The 13,583-nt window shown below is 44.8% G+C and overlaps 1 protein-coding gene across 1 annotated transcript in view; it reads left to right on the forward strand.

The window, feature by feature from the left end:
• The window catches only part of LOC147098167 (uncharacterized), a 109,980-nt gene that overhangs the window by 28,650 nt on the left and 67,747 nt on the right, over positions 1-13,583 (forward strand). Inside the window, exons 3-4 of the mRNA XM_085971367.1 lie at positions 8,098-8,209; positions 8,320-8,749. Of these exons, the coding sequence (XP_085827493.1) occupies positions 8,098-8,209; positions 8,320-8,749 (542 nt within the window). The remainder of the gene's footprint in view (positions 1-8,097; positions 8,210-8,319; positions 8,750-13,583) is intronic.

Consider the following 13,583-nt stretch of genomic DNA (forward strand, 5'->3'; position numbering starts at 1 on the left):
TTGTTGTACGAGGCCCCTTGGGTCGGAGCGATCATAATATGATCGAATTCTTCATTAAGATGGAGAATGAAGTAGTTGAATCAGAGGCAAGGGTCGTCAATTTAAATAAAGGAAACTACGATGGTCTGAGGAGCGAGTTGGGTAGGATTGATTGGGGAATGTCACTCAAAGGGTTGACGGTGGATAGGCAATGGCAAACATTCAAAGACCGAATGGATGAGCTACAGAATTTGTTCATCCCAGTTTGGCATAAAAATAAAACAAAAATGGTGACTCAACCGTGGCTAACAAGGGAAATTAGGGATAGCATAAGATCCAAGGAGAGGACATATAAATTGGCTAGAAAAAGCAATATTCCTGAGGATTGGGAGCAGTTTAGGAGTCAACAATGGAGGACAAAGGGATTAATTAAGAAAGGGAAAATAGAATATGAGAGTAAGCTTGCAGGGAACATAAAAACTGACTGTAAAAGCTTTTATAGATATGTGAAGAGAAAAAAGATTGGTGAAGTCAAGCGTAGGTCCCTTACAGTCAGAATCAGGGGAATTTATAATGGGGAACAAGAAAATGGCAGACCAACTAAATACATACTTTGGTTCTGTCTTCACAAAGGATGACACAAATAACCTCCCAGAGATGCTGGGGAACATAGGGGCTGATGAAAGGGAGGAACTGAAAGAAATCAGTATTTATAGGGAAATGGTGTTAGGAAAATTGATGGGACTGAAGGCCGATAAATCCCCAGGGCCTGATGGTCTACATCCCAGGGTACTTAAGGAGGTGGCCCTAGAGATAGTAGATGCATTGCTGGTCATCTTCCAGAACTCGATAGACTCTAGAACGGTACCCATGGATTGGAGGGTAGCTAATGTTACCCCACTATTCAAAAAAGGTGATAGAGAAAAAGCGAGGAATTATAGACCGGTAAGCCTGACATCGGTAGTGGGGAAAATGCTAGAGTTATTATAAAAGATATAATAGCAGAGCACTTGGAAAGCAGTGACAGGATCGGACAAAGTCAACATGGATTTACAAAAGGTAAATCATGCTTGGCTAATCTACTGGAATTTTTTGAGGATGTAACTGGTATAATAGATAAAAGGAGAACCAGTGGATGTGGTGTATTTGAACTTTCAGAAGGCTTTCGATAAGGTCCCACATAAGAGATTAGCGTGCAAAATTAAGGCACATAGGATTGGGGGCAAGGTATTGACTTGGATAGAGAACTGGTTGGCAGACAGAAAGCAAAGAGTTGGAATAAATGGGGCGTTTTCTGAGTGGCAGGCAGTGACTAGTGGGGTACCGCAAGGATCGGTCCTAGGACCCCAGCTGTTCACAATATATATTAATGATCTGGACGAGGGAATTGGATGTAATATCTCCAAATTTGCAGACGACACAAAGCTGGGTGGGAGGGTATGCTGTGGGGAGGATGTCGTGAAACTCCAGTACGATTTGGACAGGTTGGGTGATTGGGCAGAAACATGGCAAATGCACTATAATGTGGATAAATGTGAGGTTATCCACTTTGGTGGCAAAAACAGGAAGGCAGATTATTATTTGAATGGCAATAGATTGGGAGAAGGGGAAGTGCAAAGAGACCTGGGTGTTCTTGTGCACCAGTCGCTGAAGGTAAGCATGCAGGTGCAGCAGGCAGTTAAGAAGGCAAATGGTATGTTGGCCTTCGTAGCAAGAGGGTTCGAGTACAGGAACAAGGATGTCTTGCTACAGTTGTACAGGGCCTTGGTGAGACCGCACCTTGAGTATTGTGTGCAGTTTTGGTCACCTTGCCTGAGGAAGGACGTTCTTGCCATGGAGGGAGTGCAGCGAAGATTCACCAGGCTGATACCTGGGATGGCAGGAATGACGTATGAGGAGAGATTGTGTCGATTGGGCTTATACTCACTGGAGTTTAGAAGATTGAGAGGGGATCTCATCGAAACCTTTAAAATTCTGTCAGGTCTGGACAGACTAGATGGAGGAAGGATGTTTCTGATGGCCGGGGAGTCCAGAACCAGGGGTCATAGTCTAAGGATAAGGGGTAAGCCATTTAGGACTGAAATGAGGAGGAATTTCTTCACCCAGAGTGGTGAACCTGTGGAATTCTCTGCCACAGAGAGCGGTGGAGGCCAGTTCAAGAATTGGATATATTTCTTGAGGCTAAAGGGATCAAGGGATATGGGGAGAAGGCAGGGACAGGGTACTGAATTTGGATGATCAGCCATGATCTCATTGAATGGCGGAGCAGGCTCGAAGGGCTGAATGGCCGACTCCTGCTCCTATCTTCTATGTTTCTATGTTTCCTTCATGTACTCTAGCTTTCCCTTAAATACTATTCACCTCAACCACTCAATGTAGTAGCAAGTTCCATATTCTTACCACTCTCTGGATATTCTGTATCTAACCCGTGTTGTACCTGACCTGGGAGTGCTTGATGTTGACGCTGATCCTCAAATGGAAAGTGTTGTATTCCTTACCACCAGTATCCCGAAACCTGCCGAGCATAAATTTCACAAAAAGTAAAACTAAAAACACAATAAATAGGAAACAAACATACACATAGCATGTATTGGAAGGGTGTCAGTTTGGGTTCTCAGATTCCTTGATTCCTTCTCAGATACAGACTGTGCCAACAGGAGTTACGTACAGCATGGGGGCGGGGGGGTGATAAATGAGAAAAGTTACCTTGATCTACCTTCCCCACCCCCCCTCACCACAATGGCACTAAGGTCAAAGATAGCAGCTCCACTGTTGCCATGCCTAATATCAGATAATTCAGCACAGACCAGAGATGAAACCGAGACTTGTGGTCTGTATGGCTCCTCTACTTACTGCCTTAATCAGGCTCTACTGTAATGCAAAGAATGATCCTTTGTGTCAACCCCTAAGAGGCAGCTAGAAACAAGCACACTTTAATAGCTGCAGGGGCACTGTCAGAGCAGGATCTGGTAGGTGGTTAGATAATGAGAGTGAGGGTGACCTTTGTGGTAAATGAGTAATACAAGGACGGGTGGCAATGCATCTCTGAAATGCTACCTCATATCAAACACGCCAACACTACTGAAAACACCCACCAGACAAATGGGAATTTTTTTCCTATTTCTTTTTCAATGGAACCAGTTTCAACCTCTACATAGATTTACCAACCAACTCTTTAATTGCTTTCCCTCCCTACACGTTTTTGCTTTCTCCCCCTTTTAAGTCGCTCCAGACACACATCAATGCCTGGCTGATAGGCAGAGGGCAGACAGCGCCCAGCTTCTGCAGGGCTTTACCGAGACGTGTGTGACAGGAGGAAGTGAGGCCTCTGTCGATCATTTTTCTTCCATTCTCATGTGACAGGAACCTGAATACCTTCAACAGCTCTTATGGTTTAAAAAAATATATTATTACAAGGTGAAAGGCCAAGATCCACCGTGCAGCTATCACAAAGGGCAGAAATTAGGAAATAGTGACTTGATAATGATGAGCTTGGGTATTAGAAGCTTGTAGATTGCAGGCAGAAGCAAAGAGTGAGGGATGTGTAGAGTTCCACAGTTTGGATGAACAGGGAGCATTTTTATTTCATTATTCAATGATACAATCCAGGCTGGGAATACATTGAGGGGGGATGATTCCTTTGGTCGCTATTTTTATTGAAAGTGGAAAGATATTTGATGCTAAGAGGTACTGGTGACATAGTCCCCATTTTGTGGAAATGGTTTTCAGCCCCTTAAGTTGCCTGGATGAGCAGCAGCTCCAGGATATATATGTTTCGGAGCAGCACAGATGAAGAGTTGTCCCTACAATAGTGCTCATTTCCAGCTCCAAAAGCAAACCCCTGCTGCACCAGATGTAATAGAATTGTTCAAAATTGTGAAGGTTTTTGAGAAGGAGAGACTGTTTCCACTGGCAGGAGGGTCAGTTACCAGAGGGCATAGATTTAAGGTGATCAGCAAAGGAACCAGAGGCGACATGAGGAAACATTTTTTTACGCAGCGAGTTGTTGTGAAATGGAACGTGCTGCCTGAAAGGGCGGTGGAAGCAGATTCAATCGTAATTTTCAAAAGAGAATTGGATAAAAAAAAGTTGCAGGGCTATGGGGAAAGAGCAGGGGAGTGGGACTAATTGGATAAGTCTTTCAAATAGCCGGCACAGGCACAATGGGCTGAATGGCCTCTTTCTGTGCTGTAAGATTCTACGACTTCCTGCAGCGGTGTTATAGCTTCCATCATTGAGAATGCCACATTGGTGCCACTTGGTGCTGAACTGTGGACAGTTGACGCTGTATGTCCATGCTCACTAGGAATTGGGTTGAGGTTGGCCAAATTTACTTCACACGTTTACATCGAAGCAGCAGGCAGTGAAGACTTTATCGATCAGTCTGGACTGAATACGAACCCAGGTCCCAGAAGTGAAAAGTCAGTGTCTAACTCACTGTATCAAACAGGCCCCCTTACAAGAAAATCTGTTAACACTGGCAGCTGCACTGAGCCTGACAAATAACTGAAATCATCTGAAATCACCATCCTTTGGATGACAGCAGGAAGATAACTTGATACTGCCAGTTTCCAAATAGGCTGCATTGCTGCAGCTTATAACACACCCAATCTGTGGGTCCACACAGAAAACTGCACGCAATCAGGAATCAGCTTAAACCGAATCACTACTTCCTGATTTACCTCAGCTCTTCGACTTTTTTCAACCATGGCGGTGTCTAGCATTGTGGCTTGGTTGTCACCTATGTTTCTGAAAATAAAACAAACTCTTTTTAAATGGCCAGTTCAAAAGTGGCATGGCATCCTAGAGTCTTAAAAGAGGTGGCTGTAGAGATAGTGGATGCATTGGTTGTAATCTACCAAAATTCCCTGGATTCTGGAGAGGTCCCAGCAGACTGGAAAACCGCAAATTTAACACCTCTATTTCAGAAAGGAGGGAGACAGAAAGCAGGCAACTATCGACCAGTTAGTTTAACATCTGTCATTGGGAAAATGCTGGAGTCCATCATTAAGGAAGTGATAGCAGGACATTTAGAAAATCATAATATAGTCAAGCTGAGTCAGCATGGTTTTACGAAAGGGAAATCATGTTTGACAAATTTGCTGGAGTTCTTTGAGGCTGTAACGAGCAAGGTGGATAAAGGGGAACCAGTAGATGTCGTGTATTTGGATTTCCAGAAGCATTCGATAAGGTGCCACATAAAAGGTTACTGCACAAGATAAGAGCTCACGGGGTTGGGGGTAATATATTAGCATGGATAGAGGATTGGCTAACTAACAGAAAACAGAGAGTCGGGATAAATGGGTCATTTTCCGGTTGGCAAACTGTAACTAGTGGGGTGCCACAGGGATCAGTGCTGGGGCCTCAACTATTTACAATCTATATTAACGACTTGGATGAAGGGACTGAGTGTAAAGTAGCCAAATTTGCTGATGATACAAAGATAGGTGGGTTAGCAAGTTGTGTGGAGGACGCAAAGCATCTCGAAAGGGATATAGACAGGCTAAGTGAGTGGGCAAAAATCTGGCAGATGGAGTTTAATGTGGGAAAATGCGAGGTTATCCACTTTGGTAGGAAAAATAAAAAAGCAAATTATTATTTAAATGGAGAGAGATTACAAAATGCTGATGTACAGAGGGAATTGGGGGTCCTTGTACATGAATCATAAAAAGTTAGTATGCAGGTACAGCAAGTAATTAGGAAGGCAAATGGAATGTTGGCCTTTATTGCAAAGGGAATGGAGTATAAAAGTAAGGAAGTCCTGTTACAATTGTACAGAGCGTTGGTGAGACCACACCTGGAGTACTGCGTACAGATTTGGTCTCCTTATTTAAGGAAGGATATACTTGCATTGGAGGCAGTTCAGAGAAGGTTCACGAGGTTGATTCCGGAGATGAGGGGGTTGTCTTATGAAGAAAGGTTGAGTAGGTTGGGTCTATACTCATTGGAGTTTAGAAGAATGAGAGAGGATCTTATTGAAACATATAAGATTCTGAAGGGGCTTGACAGGGTAGATGCAGAGAGGATCTTTCCCCTCGTGGGGGAATCCAGAACTAGGGGGCATAATTTCAGAATAAGGGGGCACCCTTTAAATCAAAAATGAGAAGGAATTTCTTCTCTCAGAGGGTCGTGAATCTTGGAATTCTCTTCCCCAGAGAGCTGTGGAGGTTGGGTCATTAAATGTATTTAAGGTGGAGATAGACAGATTTTTGAACGATAAAGGAGTCGAGGGTTATGGGGAGCGGGCAGGGAAGTGGAGTTGAGGTCAAGATCAGATCAGCCATGATCTTATTGAATGGTGGAGCAGGCTCGAAGGGCCAAATGACCTACTCCTGCTCCTACGTCTTATGTTCTTATGGCGCAGGAGTGGGAGGGTGGGGGAAGCAGGCGAGAACACGAAAATAGGTGAACCCTGGTGAAACTCCCCACCCCCTAACTAGGCAGTGTGCACTGCTGTTCTCTGCCTACTCCTTGATGATATGGATGAAATCTGGAGGTACCAAACAAATATTCCTCCCACTGTGCTTCCCAGTGTTTTATACAGACTTGATATGAACACTTGAACTCAACTAATGGGGTCGACCGAAAGCGGGCAGGTGGAAAGTTAAAAGCGAGTCGGTTACTTACCCGCTGAGATCCCGAACATTTCCGATATTAACCTGCAGGGTCTTCCAGGTGAATGTGGTGCCCACCTAAAGCAGGTGGGAGGCTCATGTTTACAAAAATCGTCAATGGGACCCCAATGCAGTTTTAACCGGGGCCTCAGTGGAAAAGGCACCATGGCTCTCCCACTCGGCAGAAGCAGGTCTGCAGCTGGTCTGAAGCAAGGCCCTTCTGGTAAGTTTAAAACTTTCCTTTTTGGGGCCAGGAGGGCCTCCGGCCCCCACAAGGAAAGTTGCAACTTCCCTCATTTCCCTCCCGTGAGACACCCCTCCCTGCCACTTACCTGGAAACCAAGGTCCGCTCTGCACCTTCTTCATGCCCTACAAGTGGGATTTAAATCAGCCCCGGCAGTTAAAATCACCGTGGCCTCCCGTTGCCTCTGTCAGGCGGGAAATCAACTCCCCGGCTATTTCCTACTCACTCCAGGTTAAAATCCGCCCCAAAATGTACATTCTCAAAACAAATCCTTAACTTGGGTTTTAAGTAAGTATGCATGATAAAACTAGAGGGTTCATTGAACATTATTTGCAAGAACGATGTTGGATTAGTAATCTCCAAAAACCTTGTCAGCATCAACACTTGTGGTGAAATGACACTGTGCAATGTCAATGTAACAGATTCTTAAATGTGTTCCTAACCTGGGTTAAAATAGTGAACAACGGAATTTTATCTGAATGAGTTATGTATAGATACACTAATGTTGCACAGTGTGATTTTATCCCAATAACGATTTGGGGACTGGATTGCGTAGTAGGTTAGACTCTTGGCCTTTCGATTCTGAGTTCAAATTCAGCCAAGACATGAGATGAAAGTCTCTCCTCACTTGGGTAGCTATACAGATTCAGTGTGAAATGACTTTGGACAGCCCCAAACCAGCATAAATGCGCTCCAGATTGGGTACTAATTTGACTCTCCACATCCCCTCCTGAAGTTGTTGACTCCAATAACTTTCCCATGTGCTCGTTCTCCACGTGTCAGTCTAGATAGCGAGTGACTATTACCCCATGGAGGGTACCACTGCCAGAACCCAATCCTTTCCTCACCCCAAGTCCAGAGGCATGCACAATTCAGCAGGAGTAAATAGACAGCGATCAAAAGTGGGAACCCTGGCTGCTTTTTCTCCTCCTCAGCCAAGGGATGCTCAAGACAGTTATGGTATCCCGACCATCCCAAGATAACCCAGCACAGGCTGTGGGTCAAAGCTGGAACCTTCCTGGTCTTTATGGTTCAGTTAATCACTGGCTAAGCTCGATGAACCATCAGCCTTCTCTAAATGTTTATGCAAGTTGACAGCTCACCCTTTACATAAATAGTAGTTTCCATAAGGAAAACACACACCAAGGTGTTGTTACAGAAACATGAGCAAAGTGTCACAGTAGAGGATTCTAGAGCTCCCGTAAAGTCACAGATAAAAGCTGTTCACATGTAACTGATGATCCATTTCTCTTGCCACAGGGCACTGTCTGTTTGTCCTTTGGAAATCAGCTGCCTTCCAATGAGCTGAGAGTATTGAGCAGCGAGGAATCCACGTCCAGTTATTGCAGTCCAGAGAGTGCATTAGCAGCAGGTGAGTGTCTGCCTCTCATGGGTTCTTAGTTTTCAACGTGACCACTTTTCACGATCCCTGTTCTCCCCTGCTGCCTCTAATCATTTCTCTGTGCTCTCCACATATAAAAGGGGCCATCCAGAACACACGCAACATGCCAGCGTCTGAAGCACTTCTGTTCTCTGGCAGTCAGGATCCTTTGGTGAGAGAAATTCTCAGGGATCGCGTTGGTGGTACCTGCCAAGACCAAGGTGCCTCTGTTGATTCGCAGGAAACCAGCCAGATGTGGAATCCAGAATACACAGAACCGTTACTCTGCGGTTGCCAGGAAACAACCCAGCCCCCTATTGTGGCCAACAGAGAGACATTGGACAGTCACATGGCTTTGCACTCAGTGCAGGAGCAAGATGCAGCAGAATGCGCTATAACAGGAAGCAAAGGTCCAGCCAACTGCACCTACGATAATGATGATAAAAACATAGAAGGGTTGGAATTGAATGAATCATCTCAAGAACAGGAAAAAGAGGAAAGTGAGGATTTCACAGAAGTCCCAGCTGAAAAGTAAGGAAACTTAAAATACCTCTGACTTTTTTTACAGGTATTGATTTAAACCTCATCTGCAATTCTGCCCATGAAGGCACTCAGTAATGTTGGATAATTACTTTGCAGCATGAAAGGAAATTGTTACCCATTTACCATGTATGCAATAAGCCTCGTTATTATGTTAACTGAGTTTGTATAACCGACAATAGATATTAGGAGGAGCAGGTTAGATGACAGGAGTCTGTTGCAATTATAAACCCTACTGCAAAATTGCTCTGTCATGGCTATATGTGTAGAATTTCTGTTTTTCAAATTTATTGTTTACAATTCAAATATCCCTGCTCTCAACCTTTAATAGGATGTTAAATCTTTGGCAAAATAACAATACCTTGTACCCTTTTGCAGCTACTCGTCCTGATCATTCCTCTTTTAAAAGCTAATTGATTTTAATGGCCTCCTCCCATGGCTGAGCTGGTTAAGCTAGTGAGTAGTTGAGCCAGAGAACGTCATGGTCCCAGACTCTGCAGTTAGGTGATCTTGGGTGAGGTGGTGGTACAGGTGCTACAATTGGTGCATATGTGCATCAGTGTGTGAGTGTGTCAGTCAGTGTGTGAGTGTGTCAGTCAGTGTGTGAGTGTGTCAGTCAGTGTGTGAGTGTGTCAGTCAGTGTGTGAGTGTGTCAGTCAGTGTGTGAGTGTGTCAGTCAGTGTGTGTGTGTCAGTGTCAATAAGTGTGTCAGTGTCAGTGACATCCCTCGTGACTGTGACAAAGGTAAACTATCCCTCCTCGTCCTTGACTTGTCTGCAGCCTTTGACACGATTGACCACTCCATCCTTCTCCAACGCATCTACACCGTCGTCCAGCTGGGTGGGACTGCACTCGTCTGGTTCCATTCTTATCTATCTAATCGTAACTAGAGAATCACCTGCAATGGCTTCTCTTCCCGCTCCCGGATCATTACCTCTGGTGTCCCCCAAGGATCTATCCTTGGCCCCCTCCTATTTCTCATCTACATGTTGACCTTTGGCGACATCATCCGAAAACACAGTGTAATTTTCCACATGTACACTGATGACACCTAGCTCTACCTCACCACCACTTCTCTCGACCCCTCCACGGTCTCTAAATTGTCAGACTGCTTGTCTGACATCCAGTACTGGACGAGCAGAAATGTTCTCCAATTAAATATTGGGAAGGCCAAAGCCATTGTTTTCGGTCCCTGCCACAAACTCCGTTCCCTAGCCACTGACTCCATTCCTCTCCCTCACATCTCTCGGAGGCTGAACCACACTGTTCGCAACCTTGGTGTCATATATGACCCTGAAATGAGCTTCTGACCACATATCTGCAGCATAACTAAGACCGCCTATTTCCACCTCCGTAACATCGCCCGTCTCTGCCCTTGCCTCAGTTCATCTGCTGCTGAAACCCTCATCCATGCATTTGTTACCTCTAGACTTGGCTATTCCAACACACTCCTGGGTGGCCTCCCACATTCTACCCGACGTAAACCTGAAGTGATCCAAAACTCGGCTGCCCGTGTCCTAACTCGCACCAAGTCCCGTTCACCCATCACCCCCTGTGCTCGCTGACCTACATTGGCTCACGGTTAAGCAACACCTCGATTTCAAAATTCTTATGCTTGTTTTCAATTCCCTCCATGGCCTTGTCCCTCCCTATCTCTGTAATCTCCTTCAGCCCTACAACCACCAACAGCCCCCCCCCCACTCCCAGAGATATCTACGCTCCTCTAATTCTGCCCTCTTGAGTATCCCTGATTATAATCACTCAACCATTGGTGGCCATGTCTTCTGTTGCCTAGGCCCTAAGCTCTGGAATTCCCTGCCTAAACCTCTCCACCTCGCTACCTCTCTTTCCTCCTTTAAGCCGCTTCTTAAAACCTACCTCTTTGACCAACCTTTTGGTCACCTGCCCTAATTTTTCCTTATGTGGCTCGGTGTCAAATTTTTTGTCTTTTAATACACCTGTGAAGCACCTTGTGACGTTTTAGTACGTTAAAGGCGCTATATAAGTACATGTTGTTGCTGTGTGTCAGTCAGTGTGTGTGGACAGACATCAGGTAAAGGCAATGGCTTGGTTGCAATGTCCCCATGGTTGAACAACCTGTCTATTCTCACTCTCGGCTCAGAATTGAAGAATGGGCATTTGCTAAGGTACCAGAGGGCCCAGAAAACCTATCCTATCAAACGCCAACACCCGTAAGAGAGGCAGAGGGAATGAAGCAGGAGGAGAAAAGAAACTCGATTGATTTTAGAATGTGCCCTACCAATGAGTCAGCCCACATATAGCTTAGTAGGCTGCAGATTTGGAAAGGGAACAGTTTAGCAGAAGTAGGCAGTTAGGCAAGTAGCAAAGAGTTTGAGCGTTTCCTTCAACTCTTGTCATTTATTATTTTTCCAATGCACTAAAATCCTGAATAACAACAGAAAATGCTGGAAAACTTTGAGTACTGTTGGGGGGGATGGCTTATCAGAGGAAGGCGGCAGCAGCCAACTTCCTGGCACCAGAGGTGGTTCTGCTGCACAGGACGGGAGGAAAAAGAGGGGTAGAGCTATAGTAATAGGGGATTCTATTGTAAGGGGAATAGATAGGCGTTTCTGCAGCCGCAAACGAGACTCCAGGATGGTGTGTTGCCTCCCTGGTGCAAGGGTCAAGGGTGTCTCAGAGCGGCTGCAGAACATTTTGGAAGGGGAGGGTGAATGGCCAGTTGTCGTGGTGCATATAGGTACCAACAATATAGGTAAAAAACGGGATGAGGTCCTAAAAGCTGAATATAGGGAGTTAGGAGGTAAATTAAAAAATAGGACCTCAAAGGTAGTAATCTCAGGATTGCTACCAGTGCCACGTGCTAGTCAGAGTAGAAATAGAAGGATATTTCAGATGAATACGTGGCTAGAGGAATGGTGTGAGGGGGAGGGATTCAAATTCCTGGGACATTGGAACCGGTTCTGGGGGAGGTAGGACCAGTTCAAACCAGACGGTTTGCACCTGGGCAGGGCCAGGACCGATGTCCTAGGGGAAGTGTTTGCTAGTGCTCTGGGGGAGGGTTTAAACTAAGATGGCAGGGGGTTGGGAACCTGTGCAGGGGGACAGAGGAAAGGGAAACAAGGATAAAAGGAAAAGATAGGAAGGAGAAAAACAAAAGTGGCAGTCAGAGAAATCAACGGTTTAAATCAAACATGGCCACAGTAAATAATAATTCTAATAGGTCTAAGAGCGTTAAAAAAACAAGCCTGAAGGCTTTGTGTCCTAATGCGAGGCGCATTCGTAATAAGGTGGATGAATTAGCTGCGCAAATAGAGGTAAACGATTATGATTTGATTGGGATTACGGAAACATGGCCAAGGCTGGAAACTCAACATCCAGGGGTATTCAATATTCAGGAAAGATAGGCAAAAAGGAAAGGGGGGTGAGGTAGCATTGCTGGTTAAAGAAGGGATTAACACAATTGTAAGGAAGGATATTAGCTCTGATGATGTGGAATCTGTATGGGTAGAATTGAGAAATACCAAGGGGCAGAAAACGTTAGTAGGAGTAGTATATAGACCTCCAAACAGTAATGCAGACGTTGGGGATGGCATTAAAAGGGAAATTAGAGAAGCGTGCAATAAGGGCACAGCAGTCATCATGGGTGACTTTAATCTACAGATAAATTGGGCTAATCAAATTAGTAACAATATTGTGGAGGAGGAATTCCTGGAGTGTTTACGGGATGGTTTCCTGGACCAATATGTCGAGGAACCAACCAGAGATCAGGCCATCTTAGACTGGGTATTATGTAACGAGAAAGGATTAATTAACAATCTTGTTGTACGAGGCCCCTTGGGTCGGAGTGATCATAATATGATAGAATTCTTCATTAAGATGGAGAATGAAGTTGTTGACTCAGAGACTAGGGTCCTGAATTTAAACAAAGGAAACTACGATGGTCTGAGGCGCGAGTTGGGTAGGATTGATTGGGGAATGTCACTCAAAGGGTTGACAGTGGATAAGCAATGGCAAACATGCAAAGACCGCATGAATGAAGTACAGAATGTGTTCATCCCAGTTTGGCATAAAAAGAAAAAAAAAAGGTGACTCAACCGTGGCTAACAAGGGAAATTAGGGATAGCATAAGATCCAAGGAGAGGACATACAAATTGGCCAGAAAAACCAGTAAACCTGAGGATTGGGAGCAGTTTAGGATTCAACAAAGGAGGACAAAGGGATTAATTAGAATATGAGAGTGAGCTAGCGGAGAACATAAAAACTGACTGTAAAAGCTTCTATAGATATGTGAAGAGAAAAAGATTGGTGAAGTCAAGCGTAGGTCCCTTGCAGTCAGAATCAGGGGAATTTATAATGGGGAACAAAGAAATGGCAGACCAATTAAATACATATTTTGGTTCTGTCTTCACAAAGGAGGACACAAATAACCTCCCAGAGATGCTGGGGAACATAGGGTCTATTGAAAGGGAGGAACTGATAGAAATCAGTATTTGTAAGGAAATGGTGTTAAGGAAATTGATGGGATTGAAGGCCGATAAATCCCCAGGGCCTGATAATCTACATCCTAGGGTACTTAAGGAAGTAGCCCTAGAAATAGTAGATGCATTACTGATCATCTTCCAACATTCGATGGGATCTGGAACAGTACCCGTGGATTGGAGGGTAGCTAATGTTACCTCACTATTCAAAAAAGGTGGTAGAGAGAAAATGAGGAATTACAGACCGGTAAACCTGACATCGGTAGTGGGGAAAATGCTAGAGTCCATCATAAAAGATGTAATAGCAGAGCACTTGGAAAACAGTGACCGGATCGGACAAAGTCAACATGGATTTACAATGGGTA

Source organism: Somniosus microcephalus, chromosome 30 (assembly GCF_052327205.1).
Source record: "Somniosus microcephalus isolate GS21.2 chromosome 30, FLI_Smic_1.0, whole genome shotgun sequence".
NCBI lineage: Eukaryota > Metazoa > Chordata > Chondrichthyes > Squaliformes > Somniosidae > Somniosus > Somniosus microcephalus.